We start from the raw sequence: 24,426 nt of genomic DNA on the forward strand, positions 1-24,426 counted from the left end.
GGTCCCACAAGGTAGTGTGCTGGGTCCTGTGCTATACCTCCTCTTCACAAGAGACATCCCAGAAATAAGTTCAACAATGACAGCCACTTTCGCAGATGACACGGCAATCTTAGCTACGGGAAAGACAATTGAGGAATGTTCAAACAAGCTACAAGTAAACTTAAATTTAGTCAACTCTTGGATGAAAAAATGGCGTATAAAAATTAACGAATCTAAATCCGTTAACGTAAATTTTACAAACAGAACCATTAACCCTGTTAGTATCATGCTTAATGATGAGGCAGTGCCATACGCTAATGAAGCAAAGTATTTAGGAATGACCCTAGATGCTAAATTACGCTGGAAAACCCACGTAAAGAAAAAGAAGGAGGAAATAAATTTGAAACTAAGAAAATTTAACTGGTTAATCGGAAAGAAATCTGAGCTCAACTTACATAATAAGCTCTTAATATATAATCAAATTATTAAACCAATTTGGACTTATGGTATCCAACTTTGGGGATGTACTAAGAAAAGCAATTACCAAATTATACAGACAATCCAGAACAAGGTGCTTCGATGTATTGTAGATGCTCCTTGGTATGTCAGAAACTCCACTATTCACAGAGACTTAAAAATCAACACAGTTGAACAAGAAATAAGGAAATATGCAATTAACCACAACGAAAGAATAACGCAACACGAAAACATAGAAATGAGGAAAATAATTGAAGATGAAGATAGTAGTGCAACACGTCGCTTAAAAAGAAGAAGACCTTTAGATCTTGCAGCCATAATATAATTATAAAATCCGGGGTTACCGTCGTTGGACGCTCTCCCACTCTCTCTCACGTGAAAAATAAATTGCTAGATAGGTTTAATTAACTTAGTTGCGATATATTAAAAGAGAAATAAAAAAAAAAAAAAAAAAAAAAATCTTTTGTTCGCAAACTCTATCGTACAAACTCTTTTGTACTCTTAGTTCTAGGCTTTCGAGTAATTTGAATTTGTAATAGTTTGGATTTTATTTTCGTCGTTTCTTATTTGTTTTCTCTTGCTTGGTATTATTTCCTCTATTTTCATTATTGGTGGTCAGCGTATTTCAGTTTTTCATATTTTTTTGTTACAGTGTGTTTATTGGGAACATAATTCATAAAATAAAATACATATTAAATTTTTATAAAAAATTTTATTAACATATTCAAACTCTTCTTATTTGGCATGCCATATATTCAATTGGTTTTTCCTTTTTCTCGGTAGAATGAATAACAATTCTGCCAAAAGTTCCTATATCAACTGGTGCTAAACGACCGGGGTTTATAACTAAACAGCCATTCACATCTCTGATAAATTGCTTATGACTACTCGGCAATACAAGAACATGAGGCACTTTTTCAATTCTAGCAAATTTGCTTGCTAAACCACTGTCAAAACATACACCATCTGCAGGCGGGTTCAGTGGATAGAAAGAACCCTGATGAAACAAATAATTAACAATACGTTTTACTTTATCTCCGGCACTTAAAATTAATTCATTATTAAGCAAATGTTCAAATATGTCTGTTGCTGTTAAACCAATTTGGATTCCATTAACATCAACAATACAGGGATCGGGTAACATGTGTACGTTAGAAAAATTTCTTCTTAAGTTTATAGGTGGAGTTGGATAAACCATATCAGCATTTGCATCTCTATTAGATGCAATTATACAAATAGTAATGTCATTTTCCATTTCTTCGATAATACCTGTAATAATTTTTAAATAATATGATTCAAAACTTTCAGCTATTACAGTTCCATTCATCATACTGTGATCTGTGTCCATAAATGGTCCTACCAATATTAATACATGTGGTTTATTTTCCTTACAATATGCAATCAAATTGGTTAAAGGTTCATAAACTAAATCACTAGAGTTAGTGTAAGGACCGCAAGCAAAAACGAAATTTATGGGTTCATCAACTTTTGGTATTTCAGGAAGTTGCAAATTTCTTTCTACAAAAAACTCTTCAACCATTAGAGCATCACCATGAGGATTTGTTCCACTTACTAATACAGTTTGACCAGGAAAAATTCCGAATGGCTTTGCTTTGTTGAAGTTTAAATGTACTTTTCGCAATCGCATATCGTCTGAACCTACAAGAAAAGTTGAATTTTTGTCAAGAACGCCTTCATGTTCACAAACTATTGTTCCAATAGTGTTAAAAGTATCGGAATTTAAAATATCTGGGTGTTGTAAATCATAATCAATTGTATTTGGACCAAAATGCTTCTTACATAGCTCCTTTCCTCTTTCGAATATATTATCAGCAAACAAATTGATTTTGTCTAATATATTATCAAACAAAAACTTAGAATTATTAGATAAAGGTTCACCCTCATATTGACTTAAATTTTTTATTTTAATTGTGATTGCTTTTTTTGCTGACCATGTGGTTTCATTAATCAAATTTGAATGACCAAAAGTATAAACAATTTTTCCAGAATTTAAAATCGAAGTTCTTGGGGTTCCACAAACAGGCGAATAACTAGCAGGACTGAATTTGTATTCTTGATTTTGACTTAAAGGTGTCCTTGGTATTATAGTTTTAATGGCCTTTGGCGTAACACAAATATCGTTATTTACAAACGTTTTGTCATCTTCATTACATGCAGTCGTTTGTTCATTTGTATTATCATTAATATTGACATCGCTGTACAGTGCAATCGGATTTACATTATAAAAATCAACCAATGCCTCGCTGGAATCTTTGCAGTATGAATTTAGTTCAGATTTTACCGTTTTTGGTTTGCTTTTCAGTTCCTTTTTAATATTTGCAAGTTCTTTTCTTTCAAATTCTATTAAGAACGGTATTGTTGGCTCAGCACCATTTAAATTTGATATACTATATGCTACCCATTGCTCAACAAATTCAACCGGATCTGACAGACCGTGTGTTAAACAAATCTCAACACATTTGTCGAGTATTTCACTGCTAGGTTCAATTCCAAGTTCTTCGAATTGTTCTGTTATTTCTTTATGCATATTTGTAAAACATTTATTTTTTATGAAATTAACTGAAGCTGTTTTGAATTATCAAAAAATATATAAAAAAAAACTGACAGCGAGGGAAAGTTATTTTGTATTTTTACTAGGGCTGCCACTCATAAAAGAATTAATGAGTCAAATTTTCGAAAAAAAATGCCAAATTTAAACAAAATGTACCAAAATTGAAAATATGCTTAGTTTTAGAGGTAAAATATGCTTAATTTATTTGTAATCTAATTTGAAATTTTCAGAATAAAATTAAATAGAAATTTTATTCTGAAATAAAATTATTTTAAAATTTTTTCTCAAACCTAATATAATATGTTGTTGGTCTGTTTTGTAAAGTCTGAAAATTGTGCATGATAAAATTATAGCAAAATATACACTTGTGCACAAAAATGACAGCATAATATGGATGAGAAAATTTGTTCAACATTTTCAGTGTTTTAAAACTAAAAATCTAATAATTAGGGAAATGGTTATACTGAGAAAAGTGCAAGTTTTTTTTCAAGATTCAAGAAAAGGCCAAACTTGACCGGAAAAAATTAGCTGCGAGGCTAAAATGATTAAACAAGAGAAATGGACTAAAATAGCAACACTAGTCTTCAAAAACGAAACATTCTAGACTGCAGTGGTCGCAATAAGATTTTATGTATCGTACCAAAAAAGATGTGTTTTTTCAAACCAATATTTCGGCGTGCCGAATCTATTCCATAAAATTAATTTAATATTGAAAATCAGAATACTTATATTCGTTTTTATATTAATTTTTATTTATTTCATTTATTATTTTATTTTTATTTATATTTAAACATAAATTTATATAAAGAAAACTTAAATATATTCAATCAACAAAAATAAAAACAAAAATATCAGATATATTCTTCAATATCAACTTATCACGCGTGCCACGTAATTGCGATCATGGTTCTAGAGTGAAACGAGAACTAAGGATTGAAACTTGCTTGAAGTATGAATTAGAGATGTGAAGAATGTTTTTGTATCGATATACATACATACTTCAAATTTAAACATTTTGAAATTAAGACCCTGATCGTGTATCTCGTTATTTCACTTGCTAAATGAAAAGAAAATGAATAACCATCACATATTTGAGAATATTTGAAATTTTCGAGGGAGAACAATTATTGCGTATTGCATGTTTCGTTATTTTCTAAAATTTATACAAATATGAATTTGAAGGTAGGATCTTCAATCGATATTTTAAGAAAAAATGCAAAAATCCAATTGAAAAAGTGAGTAATCTTATTGTAAAAATGAAATATCCATTAGAAAAACGGAAAATTCTGACTTAGACTTTACATTATTAGAGGGTGTAAATGTTCATCCTTTTAAGTACATTATTTAAAAAAAAAGACACAAATATATTTTCTAAATATATTTATGAACTGGTTGTAGGGTTCATTAGGGTTTTAGGTACTGTTTACATATATGACAAAATCCAAGATTTATACTGAGTCTGGTGAAAGTATTTTGTTTGATATATATTAGATAGATTTAATATTAAATGCGCCGTATATGTAGACGGCACCTTATACGCGCCCAAATTGTACATATGCATGTGAAGACCGTAAAATAAAAGCGAATAAATTTTGGTCGGTTAAATATTAATTGGTAGGATTTTATTTTTAGTTTAATTATGAAATAAAATTTAAGTTCTTGAATCACTTACTTATATTCAAATAAACCAAATTTTGATGCAATAAATAAGTTTTTAAAATAGATAAATAAATGTACATATGTATACAGTTGTAATATTGACATAAATATTAAATTGTTTTAATAATTAATATATAAATTATACATGTTTCGAGATAATAATTTATAACACGTTTTGATAATTTATATCAATTATTTTTATAAACGCTGAGATTTATTCTTCCTTGTTTTTCTTAGACTTAAAATTAACTTGAAGATTTTTTCCTTCTAAATTAAAACCGTTTAAAGTGTTGATAGCTAAAGTTGCTTCTTCTAAATCTTTCATGTTAACAAATCCGTACCCCTTACATCTCAGAGAAGATAAATCTCTGACAATATTTACGTCTTTTATAGCTCCAAACTGTGAAAATAGTTTCCATATTGTTTGATCTTCTATTTCATTTGGCAAATTGTTAACATATATTGGGACAGATTGCAACCCAGATGATGTTTCACCTAGTATTTTGTATGGATTGATCATTTCGTCCGGACGCTGTCCTTTAAAACTAACACTTAAAGTTCTCCCATCTAACGTAAAACCATTTATTGTTTTGATTGCATTTTGCGCATCTATTAAGTTTTTCATCGTAATAAAAGCATAACCTTTATTAGTGTTTTTGACAGGATCGTGCATTATCGCAACATTTTTAACAGCACCAAATTGTGCAAATAATTTCCAGAGTGAATCTTCTGTGGTATTCGCCGAAACATTGAAAACATAAATCTGATAAGCCCCAATTTCACCAAAACCATCTTCGTCTTCATCTCTGTAAGAAAAACAACAATTAAATGCAATTTACGTTTAATATGTACTTTTTATAAGTGTCTATTTCAATTTTGATTACAGTACATAAATCTTTGATGTATGTACTGTCATTCTGATGTTTTCAACGGAATTCAAGAATTGTTTCAATGTTTCTACATTTTAATTCTTACTTTAACATAAAAATTAACTCTTTGAGTAACTACATACATATTACATCTTTCTTTTTTACATATTACTTCTCGCAATTAGCAATTTATTTATATAATATATATTAAGATATGTAGCTATGTATGTATTTAGAAACTTTGTTGCTCGTAAATCTACCACAATTTTTTCTTCATTTGTTAAATTCTTCAAACTTCAAGTAATGCAATAAAAAATGGTTTAAAATTATCATTTTGAAATCGTTATAAAATTCTTGAATCAATTAAAGTTCAGTAACCTTACCCAAATTTACTACACTAAAATTGTGCTTATTAAATGATAATTTGTTATTAATTGCTTACTATTTCGATAATGTTTACAAAATAATGTACGCATTAAATATCATTCATTTTGCCTAAATTTTCTTACCTTCTTTCTCCCTTAAAACTGATTTTTAATGGACGTCCATGAAGTTGATGACTATTTAAAATTTCAATAGCTTGTGTAGCCTCTTCTAAATTTTTCATTGTAACAAATCCATATCCCTTTGTTTCTTTCGTACTCTGATCTCTTACTACAGCAACATTCTTAATTGCTCCAAAAGGACCAAATAATCTCCATAAATCGTTTTCGGTAACTTCAGGTGCCAAATTAAACACGTATATATCATATTCTGGAACCAGACTTGCTAATGGATTACTTTCAGTTGATAAATGATCTAAATTAGAATTCTTAACATTTCCTGGACGTATTGTTTTTGAACTCTCCTTTTCTAATTTTGCAATTGGATTAAATCTTGCGCCACTTGCTGCAACTGGTTTTTTGGCAGGGGCTGTAATCGGACCAGATACTTTTGGTCTTACCATTTTAATTAGGTATTTAAACAGATTAACCAAGTAGAAATTTTAGATTATCAAATGATATACCAACACTGTTTATTGTACTTTAACTATATCCCTTGAATTTTCTTAACATGAATATTTTTTATTTGAACAAGCAATAAAACTATAAAACAACAAGTTTTAAAAGGGTAAAGAATTACTCACAAGTCACAATTTGATTATCAATTTGTGTGTATGTATATTGCATATTATTTATTTTTGACTGATTCTCTAAAAGCGGAAAGTATCGTAAACAACTACATAATTTCACTTACAATGTATGGTTTTCTAAGTAACCAAATATTTTATAACTTGAGTGTGCTTTGCTCAGGTTTTTCAATATAGAGGTGGTTTTTTTATGTTTGAAAATAATTAAAAATATTAATATGTACAAATATTTTGTTAGATATTCAATAAAAATTTTCAATGGTAGATTTTAAAATAAAATTAAGTTGAAGCTTGGTTTTGTTTTTCATTGTCAAAATTGGTCAGGTCAACAGTGAGTTTTACTACGGTACTTTAAATATATTAAATGTTGACAACAGGGAAAGTTTGTGGCAGTGCATCTATCGGTAATGTGGAACATTAATTTGTGTAGAAGGACTTTTGTTTACATATTGTGCTGAACCAAAATATAATAATATTATGTAAAATTTGAGTAAGTTACATTTTATTCATATTAGAGATAAAATAAAGTAATTCAGTTCTTTTAAAAAATTTTTTTCTAAAAGACTTTTGCTGAAACTTTACATTGAAATAAAAACAATTCGGGATATTTAAGAAGAATATATATCAATTACAAGAAATGGAATTTTTTGAGTGGAATGAAAGTTTTCGGTTTTTATTTCAGAAATGGGAGGCATGAATATTTGTGTTACGTAATTTTGACCATATGTAACTTCTTGTAAAAGTATTTCAGTAACATAATACTTAATAGCCGGAGAAAATTTGGTAAAAGCGGAAGACAAAATTAAATATATGTTTACTTGTTACGTTGCATAATAGAAACCCAATGATGACTAAAATAACAACTTAACTAAAACTATAATAAAATATAGGCAAGCCATAATAAAATTCCTGCTTATTAAAAAAGCAGATGAACTATATTAGATCAAAAAATGAAAGAATTTAATAAAACGATTCTAATGCATGATTGGTTAAAAGTTTACGATCAGAAGTTTATTAACACATCATTGGAATCTCCTAAGCATGTAAAACTACTAAACAAGAAAATCATAAAAATTTTGAAAACATGTTTCAAAAGAATTTAAGTATAAGATGTGGATATCATTCTGAAAGTGAGATTTTTTTATAATTGCGATAACTTTTCTTTATTTCAGTAATTGAAATTAAATTTTCTTTACTTATTTAACTTTATTCCTCAGCTTTTTACATTACCATTATATATTAGTTTCGGGAACCGCAACCAGAGGTCACGAAAAATTATCAATAGTGTATCAGTATCAGCAAACTAGATAAAAAAAAATGTCAAATGATTAATCGGTGTCAATTTTGATTGTTTAGGTGTAGAGAAGTCAAAATTATATGAGTTTTAAATTCGGATTACAAAGATTTTCTTGAATAACTTCAATACCGCAAGAAATAATACAATTTTCGCTTGCTAAGCAGAAAATGGTACGTAACAGTACTGGTCCGGTACATATACAAGCATCGAAAATAGCAAGATTTAATCCAATGGCAAAATCAGCAGCAGAACACGACCGAGAGCCTTCCAATTCAAGTGAGCGGAAAAAAAATTCAATATCTGAACTAATTACAGAGTACAGTATTTATTTATTTAATCTAACAAATGATGTAACTGAAAATGATTTATGGCGTTTATTTGGACCATTTGGAGCTATTAAAAATGTTACAATAGTGAGAGATTCAAAAACTAATCAAAGTAAAGGATTTGGTTTTGTTACAATGAAAAACTTAGAAGAAGCCACAAATGCAATCGATATTCTAAATGGTTTTGCATTAAAAGGAAGACCGATTAAAGTTAGCTTTAAAGGATCCAGGGTTAGGTAAGTGATTGGATATTCTTTTTGATTCAACAAAATACATAGAGTAATAAAATATATCTTCGAAAAAAAAGAGAAAGTTATAATTGAAATATTAGATGTGTACAATCTAAAAAAAAAATTTCTCTTAAAACAAAATTTTCAAAAATTAAAAAAGTTTTCGAAAAATGTAAAGCTATGTTGAAAAATTGGAATTAAAATTTATTAGATTAATTTTTCTGAATCAATTATGAATTGATATTGTCTATTGGCTTTTCTATAAATTATAAATTCGATCGTCTCGTTGGTTTGGTATCGATTTAATGGAATTTCATTCGATTTCCCAATCTTTTAAAGAGAATTTTTATTAAAGCAATAAATTTAGAATTTTACTCTCTGGTAAAAACGAATTGAGCTGAAAAAAACAAAAATTACTTATAATTAGAAATTTTTAAAATGCTATCTAAGTTTTTCTTGTTTTTAATTAAATTTAGGTCTGATGATGAAGAAAACGTAATGGGTGAACCAGGTGCTTATCAAATATATGTTTTTAATTTATCTTCAAGTACTATCGAAGACTCAATTTGGAAACTTTTTGCTCAATTTGGAGCAGTAAAAAATGTTAGTATTGTTTGTGATCCGAAGACGAATAAATTCAAAGGTTTCGCATTTGTAACAATGAAAAAGTTTGAAGAAGCAGAAAAAGCAATAAAAACCTTAAATGGATTTAAATTAGATGGACGTAACCTTATGGTTAGTTTCAAAGGGCAACGTCCAGATGATCCAGAGAATGGTGTAAAAGATTATACATCTGATCGCATTCAATCTATCCCTATTTATATAAATTATTTACCAGAAAATGTTGAAGATGGCGAAGTATGGAAATTATTTTCTCAATTTGGGGCTATTAAAGATATAAGAATTATACGTGATGGACATACAAAGAAATGTTCTGGTTATGGATTTGTTAATATGAAAAACTTAGACGAGGCAACGCTTGCAATAAATACATTAAACGGTTTCGAAATGAACGGAAAGCATTTACAAGTAAATTTAAAAGGGAAAAAATATTTATAAAAGTAAAGAATAGAATTTCAGAAACATATTAGATCATGAATTAGATCAATTCTTTGAAATGTGATTTATGAATTTAAATCAAATTAATTTGCAGAATAGAATAATTTTGATGTTTTACATTTTTAGTACTTATATGATTTTTGAAAAAAAAGAACGATTTAATAATAATTATCAAATTTTTATTGGTTTTGTGTACTTTATTATACTTTCAGAACATCTAATACAAATATATTTCAATAGTAGTTTTTTTAATTGTAAATCATTTATATGAATAATAATTTGCTCATCTGCTTATTTTTCCCGAAGATCAATTTCGATTTATAGTGTGAAATTTTAATTAATTTCAGAAATAATTCATTTATGTATTTATGTACCAACCTATATTGGCACTGCTTTATTAACTCATACGCTGTTTTCTATGACAAATTTCATTAAAGGAGAAATGCTACGGAAGTACCGATAAAATAATCGTTCAGGTTAAAATTTTTAAAGATTTTCCAGCACAAAGAATATTCCAAAACTTTAAGATGTTTACGAATTGTTTCAATTGTTTTTTTTAAAAGAGAAGTTTTTTTTTTATTAACATTTGCAACATACAAGTAGGTATCTGACAATGATTGTAGCTCATAAAATAAACTTGATAATAGCCATACATATTGTTAGTAAAAAAAGTCAGTTGCATTACTAAAAATTATACAGGTATTGCTTTTATACAGAGTGTTTCACGTAAGGTGGCATACAATTTTAGGGATTATTCTTTTATCAATTTCCAACAAAATTTTTAAGGGGGGAGGTGCAGATATACTCGTTTTCGAGCTACAGCCTTTTAAAAAAAAGGTACCGGACTTTTCCTGCATATAAATAAATGATTAATGCATTTTTCATACAAATAACATTCACAAATACTTTTTTAGCTTAGTATGTATACTTTGTATGAAATGAATGCTTTTTCGCGTGTTTTTAAAAATATTTAACACGTTTCACTAGAAAAACTAATTTTACTAGAGAAGTTTCGAATTTTGTAAAATTTCAAAAAAAAAAAATTCAACATACCACGGAGCCTCGACTATATTACTTTGACAAAAAAATTCTTTTAGTATTAAAATACTTTTTGTCAACGGGCCCTTTCAAGAGTTATAATGAGGATGGTTACATTGAAAACCGGATAATTTTTGTGAGTACTAAATTTTATTAACATACTTTATTACTTAGTGTTTTATAATTTTAATATAATAATATTAATAGAATACATACATGTATATAGAAAAAATATTATATGCATTGTTTTTTATATGAAAACACATCTACAATTTTAATTATATTTTCAAAATATGTTTTTTTATTAGATTGACGATTCCAAAAAATTTATATGCAGGTATGTTACATCTAAATTTTAATTTAATATGAAGTATAATTCATGATTAATATAAATAAATGTTATTACATATAAATTGATTTTTATTCTTTAACCCTCTTCGTTTTTAAACTGACATGCAAACGTTTTCCATTCAATTCAAATCCATTTAAAGAACTTATAGCTATTGTAGCATCCTCTAAATTTTTCATGTTAACAAAAGCATAACCCAAACACTTTCTTGTTTCACTATCTCGTACAATATTAACGTCTTTGATGGCACCAAATTGAGAAAATAATTTCCAAACTGTGCCATCATCAATGTCATGTGGTAAATAATTTATATAAATAGGCACCGATTGAATGACATCTGGATTCATTTTATTAAATTCGTGATCATCTGGACGTTGTCCTTTGAAACTAACCATTAAATTTCTTCCATTTAATTTGAATCCGTTTAATGTTTGAATAGCCTTTTGTGCCTCTTCTAAGATTTTCATAGTAATGAATGCGAAACCCTTTGATTTTTGCGTTTTTTGATCAACAACAATGCTTACACTTTTTACTGCTCCAAATTGAGCAAATAATTTCCATAGTTCATCTTCGATAGTGTTTGGTGACAAATTAAAAACATAAATTTGATATGCTCCGGGTTCTCCCATTGGATTTTCCTCATCTTCATATCTATTTCAAATAAAATATGGAAAATTGAATGAGTGTGATAATAATTCTTATTATAAATAAACTATAACAAAATTTTTTTATGCTTTCCTACTTTTTCATATCAACTCAATTATGTGAATTTTTAATTTACTAGTTATGTACGAAAAGGGAATTTAAGCAAAATTTAATGTTCGGCTGATATGAGACTGTAATTAACAACAAAAATAATATTTTTTTTGTTGTCTTAAAATAAAAAAATTAATATACAAAAACATAAAATACTTATAGGTATAAAAAAATTGTTACATTTTGTAAATAAAAGAAAAAAGATAATTATTCAACTTTTAAAATAAGTATGTATAATATTGCAGTTCCCATTATTTTCGCAGAACATCTATATTAAAATCGAATGCTCACTAAGTTAAAGTTATGAATTTAAACCAAAACTAGAGAAATATCAGAGGAACAAACAAAAACTTATTTTATAAGCGTGTCGAAAATACCTTAATTAAAAAGTTTCCCACCTGCCAGATGTAAAATGCTTTAATGTGAGGACTAAAAATTTCTTAAGATTGTATGTACTACTGATATTAAATTTGGGGATTTTCGATAATTCAGATCTTTAGGTCTTGATATAAAACATGTTCGATAAATTCAAATCAAACTACAAAGTCAGAAAAGTGTTTTTATTTAAAGTTAAAGCAATTATTATTGTTTTTTTGTTGTCACTGCAAAATGTTATGAATTAGAGGAGTGTAACATAAAATTTTGCAATGAAGAATTAAATAGCAAAATACTTTGTTTCTTTAAATTTATAAGTATGTGCAAAAAGATTTTTAAGATTTAATTTACAACTTTCAGTGAATGTCGGAATAATCGAAAATCTCATTTCTACTGAGGTAAAGGTAATTAAGCAATATTGGAACAACATATTGTAGATGCAATACGTTGATAAATTTATTTTATTTTACAGATGTATAAAATAAATTTAATTAAATTTTAATGCAGATTATCGATTACACAATTATTATTTACTAAAGAATGTTAGTATGAAATAATTCCTGTCCTGAGGCTCTGTAAAATTTTATATAAAAATAAAAAACAAAATTTTGGTCGATTTGATTAGCACATAATAAAATTCATCAAAAGGTTTTTCGTTTTTTAAACTAATGATTTTTTTTTCTTTTGCAATTTTTGAATATGTACTCTTTATTGTTTAAAAAAGCATTCTATAAACAATATTTTATAACTTGTACAATTTTACAATTTTAATTGATTAATTTTTAATTCCGGCGAACATTTCATATTAATTTTTTATTAACTCAAACGTTGTTCTGATGATTCCACAGTTTTACTGACATAAATTTTTTTCATTTAATTTTGTTATTAGAGATCACTTCCATTGCTCCAATTCAGTTTAATTATTCATACTTAAATTTATTCAGGTTTACTTAAGGCAAATAAACAAACGAAACTCTTCGTCGCTTAAGTCATGTGTTGATAAGTTCCAATGAGTTTTATCTAGAATTCCATTTAGCCATTTTCAAGTCGTACTTTCTTCCTAAATGCATAAAAAAATAATGAAAAAAGAAATTATTAACTTAATAATATACACATACATAAAATAAATTATTAAAAAACAAAAAAAAAAAATCTTAAAGATTTCGTTTCGGCATTGCCCAATTGAATGCGATATTTGTTTTTGTGTATTTAAGATGTATGATGTATGTATGTTCATAGATAAGACGTCCATGCCACAAATATTTGAAAATATTAAATGAAAAGTTCAATTTTTATTGATTAGCTTTATTTATAACTAGCTTATAAGAATCATAATAGTTATTGCCTAATAATCATTGCATTAATGAAATTAGATCTAATGAATGAAATGTTTTTAATCTCCTTTTTCAGAACTTGAGCGAAAACAAAAATTTTTTGTGTAAATGTTGGAACTAAGAGGCTTTTAAATTGAAATTAAAAATTGTTGTTTCAATGAAACTTTTTACATAAAAAATTAATTAGGTCCAACATTAACATAGGCAATAAGTATTAATGACGGTTTTTTCCGAACTATTCTCATAATTTTATACATATACGATAAAGCAAATATTTAGTTCAATTCGTAAAGAAATTGGTAAATTTTTATGGCAAACATAAATGTGTGTAATGAACGGCTCATATAAGATAAAATACAGAGTGAAAGTGATTCCTAAATGTAATAATATGTAGGTAGGTATTATGTATGTATACTTATAAATTATGTATAATAGTTTTTTCAAGTATTTATAAATTAAATAAACATTTTAACATATATGGTACATCTATATATGCCCCACAATGTAAATTTTAAATTTTTGAAAGAAATAAGTTTCTGATTACAGAATACAATTTAAAAGGACTCTGTTAAGAATCTAAACCTAAAAAGGTAGTTACAAAGTAAGTACAAAATATACATAAGTGATTAAAATTTCTGATTATGTAGGTAGGTTATTTGTAATATGCATGTTTATAAATCTAAAAGGCATTATAAATTAAATTAGCAGACATGTACGAATGTACCTGGGTTAATAATTGTAGAAAAGTAGAAGGATACCTGCCCCCATATGCTTACAAAATTAACTAAAATGAAATAATTTAATTTGTGAGTTATACGTATAGTGTACCATTGTTAACATAACAATTAGCATATCATACATTGTTAGTATAACAGTTAATAAGTACGAATAAGTTAATGCAAAACAAATTTCGAGATTTTCAAAATTGAATTTAAAAAAACTTATCAAACATGTTTGTATATTTGTAGTTATGTATGTATATAAAAAATTTATAGATTCCTACTTTGATTTTCAAATTGAATATTTTGTACACTATACATACAATAACACAATAGAAGATGTGGGTATCCACAAATACTTACAAAAGAAAATGGAAATGGCGGACTAATATACAAGAAAAAAGATATTAATTTAATAAAATGTATTTACGTGCCTAAAATTTACTTCCATCAACATTTTATACGATTTTTTTATACTTGAAATTTAATTAAACGAAATTTATCTTTCCTAATATTATTACTTATTAATTTCCAATAATGTGTGTGTCATAGCTAAATCAAAAATATTTGTTATATATTAAATATTATTATTATTAGTATTAGTATCTTACCTTGGATATGTTTATACATTATATTAGGAATATAAAAATTGTATTTTTCCATATTTTTATAAAAATTGTTACTCGTATTATTTTCACTATTAATAATTTATTCACTATAAATTTAATAAAAATTTTATTCAATTTTTTGCACTTTTTTTTTTTAATAATATACTCTTATTATAACAGTAATGATATAAAAAAATCACATACTCTTTATTACACAATTAATTAAAATTACTTTTTATATTATTAGAGTGCAGGTTATAGAAATTCAACTATCACCTGCACATTATTACTTCTTTATTTAAATTATTAAACTCTCAATCTAATTTAATTGAGAATTTTATATACTTTAAATTATGGCTTTATTAAAATATTCTTATGCTTCTTTATTAAAAAAATATTTTTAATTTAAAAAATTGTGTCCATGTATGAAATTTTATATTATATTTTGTAAAAATATTTGGATGTACATATTATGTAGATTATATAGTAGAAACTCCATTTTATATAGAGTTTTACTAAAGAAATTTAGAAAGAACTGAAATATTTTGCCTATAAGTTGTAATTTACAAATATTTTTTAATTAATTTTGTTGTGCAGTTTTTATAAATTTTGAATAACCGATAGAAAATATTTCTAATTAAATTTTTTTCTTTTAAATTTTTTTTAAAAATTCACTTTTTGAAATTTTAAAAATGTGTGAAAGCGCATGACCATTACTTACTTGGTTCTTGCTCCTTTAAAACTGACTTTCATTGGCCTATTTCTGATTGCATGACCATTAAGGATATCGATTGCATTTTCAGCTTCTGATAAATTTTTCATTGTTACAAAACCAAATCCTTTACTTTGATGTGTTTTCGGGTCTCTCATAATTGCGACATTTTTTATAGCTCCAAATGGTCCAAACAATCTCCATAAATCGTTTTCAATAACATCATCAGCCAAATTGAATATATAAATACTGTATTCTCTGACTAATATTGAAATTGGATTTGCTGCGGCATCATTGGCAGTACTTGCCTCATTATCCCTCGGGTGACGGTATTCAGTTTGTACTTGTTTCTTCATCGGATTATATCTTGCTTCACGTTTGGATTGGACATGGACTGGACCACCAACCATTTTTATATAATATTCCTTAATTGTAAAAAATTTTCCTCGACTTTTCCCCCCTAACGTAAGGTGATTCAAACTTGTAAGTTTACGCTTTTAATATTACTATGCAATTAAACAAATGACGCTGTGATTCAAATGTACTCTTATTTATAGACTGCTATAATGAAAACCACGCCTTTAACCACACAGTGCAACCAATATAAAAAACGAAATATTTACATTTGGTACTGATGCAAATATTATGTTGGTTATATTGCAATTTTAGAATAATATGTAGTATAGATACTCATAATCCAAATCGCTCATCGAAAGTCGTAATAATGACTCATCGATTCATATTGAAATTAAATAGATTTTAAAGTCAATTTATTAACTGCACTTCACTAAAATTGTAATTATAAAAGAAGAATAAATTATCACTAAAACACTTTAACTAATATGTCATTATTACGAATATGTCATAATGAATTTTACAAAGTGTTTTCAGACTTCGCTACGTAATTTGTAAATAAAAAAATGGTGAATTTTAGATGTTTTGCTTCCTGAGAAATATTTACCAAAAACTAAGCAAACATTTTCGATAAGATTATACTTGAATCTGCTGAAAGTCGTATATGTAAACACTGTTTGACATCTAAGACTTTGTCCGATCTAACGGCAAATAATAGAAATTAAGGTTCGTTTTCTCTCACTGTCCGAAAGTCCAAGCAAAGCAGTTTTTACACTATAATCTACTTACAACTTCAAGAAAAATTTTTAGTTTCCTCTTATGTACCGAAGGACTGGATTTTGTCTTTTCGAAGCTATATTGGCATATAATTTTAATATTTGAAATTTCTTTTTTATTAAATTGACATTTGAACAATGAAAAAGAATGGCTATAAGAATAAAAATACATAGCCATACCAAAAAATAAAGTTTGTTATATTGTACTCATATACCGAAAGAGACATTTACAAACTACGTTTAAATACTCATGAGTAGTTTTAACATAAGTTTTTGAGTAGTTTGAAAGAATTTTTGTAGAAAATTTTTAAATTTTGACGTGAATTCCCCATCAGATTATTTAGTTATATCAATAAAATCATGTTATTAATCAATAATCAAGATCATTAAAGTTAAGTTATAACTTTATTATGTTGCAGCAGTTTGTTAAATTGACTAACGTCAAAAATTAGTTAATGGGTAACATAATTGTAATGATGCTTCAATTCTGTTTTCCAACCTAACAATTATAAGCAATGTTAATAAAAAAATATAGATAATAATAATTAAATCTGAAATTAAAAATGGACATGTCAAACTATACCATTGGCACATTTGACGATAAAAGTAAGATGTGCTAAACGGCATCACCACGACAGACCTTTAAGAAGCATTAGCCTATACATACAGAAACATTATCGCATACAAAGAGATTTAAATTTTGATAGATGAAAGATAGAAAAGCTAAAATTAATTTCATAAAATAGAATTAAAAATTTTTTCCTAGGTTAGTTGAATTAAGGGAAAACAAGCACTTTCTCTTAGGATATATGCTTTTATTTTTATGTCAACAATCACGCTCTTGACATTGAGCTCTTTTTAAATAAACTACTTATATGTTTTTTAAATAAACTACTTACGAATGAAGGTGACAACTCTGTTTTGAATATAAGTTCGAATTGGAAATCGGAATTGAATTTTTCGAATTTGAGTAAGGAAAAAGTTTAGTCTTGGTTTCATTTGCTTATTTTTTGAAATTAATTTGCAAAAAATCTTAAAAAAATTAAATTACAAAAATCAAAGAATCTTTAAAATACCAAAGAAAACAGAAATAAAAATGGCTGGGAAATCTAAAAAGACAAGTTCCGCTCCAGCGAAAAATAAGACATCTGTACGCTATAATCCAATTGCTAAAGAAGATAAAAAACAAGAAAGAGATCCAAAAAAGGTATCGGAAGCTACTGCAAATGGCAAAAATAAAGAAAGTAAATTACAAGTAAAAAGCCCTTTAGCAAATTTGATTCCTGAGTACGATATTTATGTTTTTAATTTACCTCCGCATGCAATTGAGAACGATTTGTGGAGATTATTTGGGCCCTTTGGTGCTATTAAAAATGTTGCGCTTGTGCGTGATCCGCAAACAAAACAACATAAAGGCTTCGGTTTTGTAACTATGAAAAATCAAAATGAAGCAACACATGCAATTGAAATTCTAAATGGACATGTTTTACATGGACGCCCACTGAAAATAAGTTTTAAAAATGAAAAAAAGTAAGTTTTAATTGAAAATTTATGTTTATTTAAATAAAATATCTGTTTTATAAATTGAAATCATTTGACCTGATGCATAATATGAAAAAATCAATTTAAATCAAAGACATTAAAGTTATTGTGGCTCTTTATTATTAAAGTTATTTAATATTTGAATATAGGATGAAGATGTACAATTATCTACTAGCTTATTTCAGAAAAATTTTCTGTTCAAAAATGTACATACTTCTATCATAATATTAATAATCAACACTTTCATTCAAATAAAATTATATTCTATCAAAAAAACTATTTACATATGAAAAATGTGAATTTTTGTTAAAAAGAGGAATAATTTTTATCTGGCTCTATATTATTTAGTCCATTTGATTATTATTTCCATATTATTCGGTTCTCTCGATTTTATGGCATCTAGATTTTTTTACAAATTACTTAAAGCTATTTGTTTTTCAATTATTCAATGAAATGGTCTTTTCATGCAACTTGTAGCTACTTGCTTTGTTTTTTTTTTATTACAAGTTATCTAAATAACCCTTCAAACCTAAATGAAAAAAATCAACTTTAAAAATATTAAATCCAAAACATTCAGGTCACATATTATGTACCACATTTATATATTATGTACCACATATTTCAAATCACTTAATTAAATAGTATATTTAACCAAGAAATGAAAATTATTATGTCTTTCGTTTTATTTCATTACTCAATTGTAAGTGGTAATTTTAGTAAAAATTTGATTTCTGCTTATTTTGTTGTTTTTATATTTAGTAATCTCTTAACTAATCTCCTTTCTTTCGATTTTTTAACTTTATCTAGTAAAAAACAAATTTTTTAATAAACATAAATATTTTTTTTTAAAAATATTTTTAAGTTCATATCAACAATGCTATAAACTGTTATAAAACCAATATTTTTCATATAAGTATATTAAAATAGAAACATTTTAATAATTGATATTTTTATAAAGTGTATTTATAGTGAAAATAATTATAATTTAATAAACTATTGAAGTGTTCAAAAAATAATAATATGAAAATATAAAATAAAAATTAAATTTACATAAAAAAATTAAGGTAAGATATAATTTTTAATTATTGATAACTTATAAAATAATATTAATATTTTACATTGTTGATTATAATTTATTGCATAAAATGTTGTGTTAATTAAAATTATTATATTTTTTAAAACTTATACTGACAATAAAAATAGCCCGATGATCAGTTTTTTTTCGATAGTCTATATTCAGTTCCCTGTTCATAATATAAGTAGGTGCTTACCTACATATTTATAATTATTTTGAACTCGTTTCATGGCAAAAGTTTCATTAAAAAGTATTGAAAAAATGTTACCTATATGAAAGCCTAAATAAATGAGGTGATAAATATTTTAATGTTCATTTTATTAAATCTTTCATTATATTAAATACCGCTGCAAAATAAATCATTTCACTTAATTGACACAAACTTAATTTTAAAGAAAATTATGTGTTATAATTAATAAATATATTATTAATTGCGGTAATTAGATATGAAACTTCTCCTTAAAAATATATCTTATTCCTTATTTATCGTCGAAACTATTTTAAAATTTTTATGTCGTTTTGCGTTTTATTCTTGCTTTAGTTTAACTTCCATGATAATTTTCCAAAGATTTCATTCATTGAAATTTTGTAATCTTAATCTTTAATAAAAGATTTTAATGCTCTTGAATTACAAAATAAATTTTATTGCCTATTTTACACATATTTAGGCAAATTTTGTATTGTCTTGACAGACTGTAAATTTAAATCTTGAATTAAATAAAGAATTTTTATGTCTTTTGTTTTTAATATAAGATATATTAATAAAAATAAAAATAGTAATTACACCAATTATTATTTGAAAATTGAATAAATTTATTCACAGTTTTATTAATTATTTAATTTTAAAAATCATTTCTTATAATTAAACTAAAACAATAATGACATATTAATGCTTTTTGTTTTAGGTTGGAAGAAATACAATCTGATGAAAAATCTGAGTAACTTCTTAATCACAAAACTAACTGGCTATATGTTAATGTAAGACTTTTGTTTTGTATGATTTAAACGAAAAATCAAAATAAAAATGTCATTTAAAAAATTGTGAAACCATAGATTTCGGAACCAAATATGTTGGAAACTCATGGAGAATAAAAATTTATTTTTGCTATTCTTGGTGTCTTAGAAAATGAGAACGGGATAAATGAGCAATCAAACCAGAAAATCGCTGGAGGTTTATTTCAATATTAAAAAGGGACATTTTAATATATTGTGAAAAAGTAACGCTAATTAAACTCTAAAAGATTTTCACATATCGACATACTATTCAGAAATACATTAATATTTTTTTTAAATACAGTAAAATTGAATAAAATATTTATGTATTTAGAAAAGATTTTTTCAATTTAGATTTAATCTTATATTTATATTTTTGTTTATGTAATAAAAATGTATGCATTGAAATGTGTTTCGTCATAATTGAAAACGTTTAGATTAAAAAAAAATTAAATTATTTGCATTTGAATGCATTTCTTGCAACTAAATATTTTAAACTTCTATTATACATAATTTTTTTCATTTAATTTATTTTTACTTTTTTTCTGTAATTTTATAGATCAGAAGATGATAAATTTGGAGAGCGTGGAGCTTATCACCTTTACATTTTTAATTTATCTGGAAAAACGGTTGAAGAATCTTTGTGGAAACTTTTTGCCAGTTTTGGTGCTGTAAAAAGTGTTACAATAATGCGAGATTCCAATACAAATATTTCGAAAGGTTATGCTTTTGTCACTATGAAAAATCTTAAAGATGCTCAGAATGCAATTGAAACTTTAAATAATTTTAAATTGGATGGACGTAATTTGAGTGTTTCATTCAAAGGACAACGTATGGATACTGATGAAAAGCCAAATATAATTAGTACTACTAATTATGATCGAAGTGAATCTATACCATTGTATGTGAATAATTTATCACCAGATGTTAAAGATGATTCCATTTGGCAATTGTTTTCCCAATTTGGTACATTAAATGACATAAATATTGTAAGGAATTTAAGTACATTACAGTGTAAAGGTTACGGATTTGTTATGATGAAAAATTTAGATGAAGCAACACTAGCTGTTGATTCGCTAGATGGATTTGTGTTTGAAGATAAAACTTTGCAAGTAAGTTTTAAATCTCAAAAGAAAATCAAAGGAGAACCAATTTAATCAAAAAGTAAAGGATACATATAATATACAATCATAATCCTAGAACATTATTATTGGCATTGATTCAAAATTAAAATTTCTTAACCAAAAGAAATTTCAAACAATAGTTTAAGTGAACCAAATTTGATGTGAACACTAAATTGGTGTAAATAAACAGGAACTTATTAATTTTGTTAAAGTAAAAATAATAAACTTTTGAAGATAATGCTGTCGAAATTTCAGATTTCCCCCGCTAAAAGAAAGATTTGAGAAATACATATTTGTAATATGTTTTTAAGTTAAACAAAGTAAACTTTTAAAAATAATTAAGATAGAATTGAAATATTAATGTGTACTACAAAATTTTCTTGAAATTGTTTATATTTAAGTACATACATTTTAAGTCTTTGCCAATTAAAACGGATTCGATATTATTTATAAATGTTCTCGCGCCGAATCACTTACAGCGAAAATTATAAAAAATTTAGTTTGTAAAAATTTTACTCTAAGATTATAAATAAAAATGAAATTTCTTTGTTTTTACTATTTCCAGTTTTTGCTTTGTATAATTTGCGTTTCATAGAAATTGTGCTTCGTAGATTTATTGTAAGTAAATTGCTTTCTTATTAAAAAGCTATTTTCTAGCGAGAAATAAAAATATTTGACTATTTATTGAATGCAACCTTTTTATTTACAAAAAAGGTGACTTCCGTATTGTAGAAAATAATTTTTAAACCGCTTTAAACCTTCTTCGTTATCTTTCTCACCTCTTCGTTTTTTCGTCAAAAAGTTTCTGTTAAAACCGTTGTTGCTTTTATATAAATAGTGGTTTTCATTCATTTTAAGAAAGTCATTTTCGATACTAGACATGAACAATAAATAGAGTATTACAAATGATTACAATGCTAACTGGTTTAAATAAGGGCTTGGCAACCCATTTCTAGAAGTTTTTATTAAAATTTAAAAAAAACGTTAAACGGATTGCCAAAAGAAATAGAAATTTTTATTATATGCAAGCAAATAATTATGCACTAGAGTTAAGATTGGGCATATTTTAGTCTAGAAAAAAATAATGGCATATTTATATTCATATTTTTCATTGCATAATTTAAATTTAAAAATTTGCATAAATGTTCATAAAATTTCATTTGCATAAATTTGCAATAAAAACGATAATTTAAAAAGAGAATGATTAATTTTTGCCGCGAGTCTCGTACATTGCTGTCAACCAGTGCCTCCAACCGGAAATCGTTAAATTTCCCAAAAAACAACCTAAAATTCTCCGATTTTGTTTCATAGAAAATGTACTAAAAAAACGTCAAAAAATTATAACGCTAGAGCAGTGGTGTCAAATAGATTAGCCCCAATATCTTCATTTTTTTTAAAAATACAATCTTCATTTTGAAGATCCGATAAAAAAAATTCACGAACCCTTCGAAATCTTCAATTGAAGCTAAATTGAAAGAGGAATTGCATCAAGTCGATTTATATAGAATTAAAGTTCGATTCATTGGTTCGTCGTTTTTGAGCTGAGCTATTTGTAGTCGAACTATTTTTTCTCTTGACTTATTCTTGATTTCATCTTGATGAAATGAAGCGGAAAATAGCAAAAATTTTTTGTCATGGAAATAGTGTTACCATACTTTGCCTATTAAATTGATGTTTTGGTCAAAATGTTTTTTTGTGAACTTTGGAATATATGGAAAAAGGTGTAAAAAATTCCAATTTTAAAAAACCTTAATTTAGAAGATATTTTTGTACGTAAAATTTTAAAAATCTTGTCTTGCACAATTAATATGATTACAAATACTTAATTTTAAAGATAAATGCTCAATAAAAAATTACTTCTAGTAGTTATGTTAAAAGTTATACTTTAGACATATATCCATAGTATATAGCATATTGAAAAATAAATAACTTAAGAAAAAGGAAAAATAAATAATATATTAATAGTCTTAATCCATTGATTTTCATTCTTTCATTTGTTTTTCCAAATTCCATTGCCAACTTTTTATATGCTTTCTATTTTTTATAGTACTTTTTATAAACTTTGAATTGTATATTCTATAAGCACTCTTTTTTTTTCAAATATTTAATAAATTCAAACAAATTGCAAAAACTTGAAACTATATAAAAAAACTTTAAAAATACAAACTTCAGAAAAAACAACTGATCACTGGACTGCTCTTAATGAGTAAAATCTAGTCCAGCAATTTCATTTTTTTAAAGACTGATAAGAATTGACAAGATTCCTCAAGAGATTTTTTCTCCTACGATTTTGTTTGATTTGATTGGATGTTTATACAACAACTCTTCGTCAATAAACTCCATTCAATCATGTAATACATCAAAGTTTATTTGATGTATAAATGCTATCCTAGGTAGGATTTATACATCAAGAAAAATTTGACGATAAAATTTCACAACTCTGAAATTGGGTGAGAAGTTTTGTTTAGAGATCAAACTTTATTTGATCAAATATATTGTCAAATTAAATTTCTTTTAATTAATATCGAGGTGATTCAATTGCAAAGAAAATAAATTTTCAAAAACTTTATAAAAAATAATTTAACTAAATATAAAAAATAAATTTCAAATAAGCTTATCACAATAAACAGCTGTTTTAATGTTTTTTCTTGCGATTTTTTATTTGATGGTGTAATGCCGACTTTTTAAGTTTTTGAATTAAAAGTGCATATAAAGAACGATAAATGTGGACTGCCATGCAAATGTATATTCTCATTAATTTTTAACAATCTCCATCATTATTGTCAATATTTGATTGACATGTAAATGTTGCGTTAAAATAAATATGTATTAAGGTCATTTCCAAAATTTCATTAACATTACTACATCTGCTTTAAAGATCTGTTTTTTTTAATATCTTTTTTTTGCCAAAAAAATTTAGTAAATTTAAAATTGCATATGCCAAAAATTTCCCTAAATTACGATTTCCAGATTTGTCTTTTTGGAAGGTGGCTTGACTTCCCGAATGGGAAATTTTCTGCACGTTGGCAGCACTGCTGTCGACAATGCTCACCTCAACAAAATCACACTTTGCT

General features: G+C 26.0%; 5 protein-coding genes across 5 annotated transcripts; 2 read left to right on the top strand and 3 right to left on the bottom strand.

The window, feature by feature from the left end:
• Positions 1-1,166: 1,166 nt before the first annotated feature.
• Positions 1,167-3,046, bottom strand: LOC129615066 (DNA polymerase alpha subunit B). The gene has a single exon (XM_055530126.1). It carries the CDS (start codon positions 3,002-3,004, stop codon positions 1,181-1,183), a length of 1,824 nt encoding a protein of 607 aa, XP_055386101.1. The 5' UTR covers positions 3,005-3,046; the 3' UTR covers positions 1,167-1,180.
• Positions 3,047-4,777: 1,731 nt separating this feature from the next.
• LOC129615067 (ELAV-like protein 1) lies at positions 4,778-6,725 on the bottom strand. The gene is made up of 2 exons (XM_055530127.1): positions 6,066-6,725; positions 4,778-5,493 (listed from the first exon to the last, which is right to left on the bottom strand). The coding sequence occupies exons 1-2, from the start codon at positions 6,500-6,502 to the stop codon at positions 4,902-4,904; spliced, it is 1,029 nt and encodes a 342-aa protein (XP_055386102.1). The 5' UTR covers positions 6,503-6,725; the 3' UTR covers positions 4,778-4,901.
• A 1,305-nt stretch (positions 6,726-8,030) lies between these two features.
• On the top strand, positions 8,031-9,982 carry LOC129615377 (ELAV-like protein 2). Its single transcript, XM_055530542.1, has 2 exons — positions 8,031-8,544; positions 9,015-9,982. The coding sequence occupies exons 1-2, from the start codon at positions 8,150-8,152 to the stop codon at positions 9,595-9,597; spliced, it is 978 nt and encodes a 325-aa protein (XP_055386517.1). The 5' UTR covers positions 8,031-8,149; the 3' UTR covers positions 9,598-9,982.
• Positions 9,983-10,907: 925 nt separating this feature from the next.
• LOC129615050 (ELAV-like protein 1-A) lies at positions 10,908-16,013 on the bottom strand. The gene is made up of 2 exons (XM_055530101.1): positions 15,498-16,013; positions 10,908-11,635 (listed from the first exon to the last, which is right to left on the bottom strand). Exons 1-2 carry the CDS (start codon positions 15,896-15,898, stop codon positions 11,056-11,058), a joined length of 981 nt encoding a protein of 326 aa, XP_055386076.1. The 5' UTR covers positions 15,899-16,013; the 3' UTR covers positions 10,908-11,055.
• Positions 16,014-17,563: 1,550 nt separating this feature from the next.
• LOC129615332 (uncharacterized) lies at positions 17,564-21,547 on the top strand. The gene is made up of 2 exons (XM_055530476.1): positions 17,564-18,148; positions 20,788-21,547. Exons 1-2 carry the CDS (start codon positions 17,715-17,717, stop codon positions 21,383-21,385), a joined length of 1,032 nt encoding a protein of 343 aa, XP_055386451.1. The 5' UTR covers positions 17,564-17,714; the 3' UTR covers positions 21,386-21,547.
• Positions 21,548-24,426: the final 2,879 nt, after the last annotated feature.

Source organism: Condylostylus longicornis, unplaced genomic scaffold (genome assembly GCF_029603195.1).
Source record: "Condylostylus longicornis isolate FDR11 unplaced genomic scaffold, ASM2960319v2 ptg000135l, whole genome shotgun sequence".
NCBI classification, from domain to species: Eukaryota; Metazoa; Arthropoda; class Insecta; order Diptera; family Dolichopodidae; genus Condylostylus; species Condylostylus longicornis.

Excerpts from the sequence above, each read along its gene's own strand:
- LOC129615066 (XM_055530126.1), bottom strand. The coding sequence starts at position 3,004 with ATGCATAAAGAAATAACAGAACAATTCGAAGAACTTGGAATTGAACCT.
- LOC129615067 (XM_055530127.1), bottom strand. The coding sequence starts at position 6,502 with ATGGTAAGACCAAAAGTATCTGGTCCGATTACAGCCCCTGCCAAAAAA. Across the intron at positions 5,494-6,065 it reads AGTTTTAAGGGAGAAAGAAG|AGATGAAGACGAAGATGGTT; the intron begins GTAAGAAAATTT and ends TTTTTCTTACAG.
- LOC129615332 (XM_055530476.1), top strand. The coding sequence starts at position 17,715 with ATGGCTGGGAAATCTAAAAAGACAAGTTCCGCTCCAGCGAAAAATAAG. Across the intron at positions 18,149-20,787 it reads AGTTTTAAAAATGAAAAAAA|ATCAGAAGATGATAAATTTG; the intron begins GTAAGTTTTAAT and ends GTAATTTTATAG.
- LOC129615050 (XM_055530101.1), bottom strand. The coding sequence starts at position 15,898 with ATGGTTGGTGGTCCAGTCCATGTCCAATCCAAACGTGAAGCAAGATAT. Across the intron at positions 11,636-15,497 it reads TTTAAAGGAGCAAGAACCAA|ATATGAAGATGAGGAAAATC; the intron begins GTAAGTAATGGT and ends TATTTGAAATAG.
- LOC129615377 (XM_055530542.1), top strand. The coding sequence starts at position 8,150 with ATGGTACGTAACAGTACTGGTCCGGTACATATACAAGCATCGAAAATA. Across the intron at positions 8,545-9,014 it reads TTTAAAGGATCCAGGGTTAG|GTCTGATGATGAAGAAAACG; the intron begins GTAAGTGATTGG and ends AATTAAATTTAG.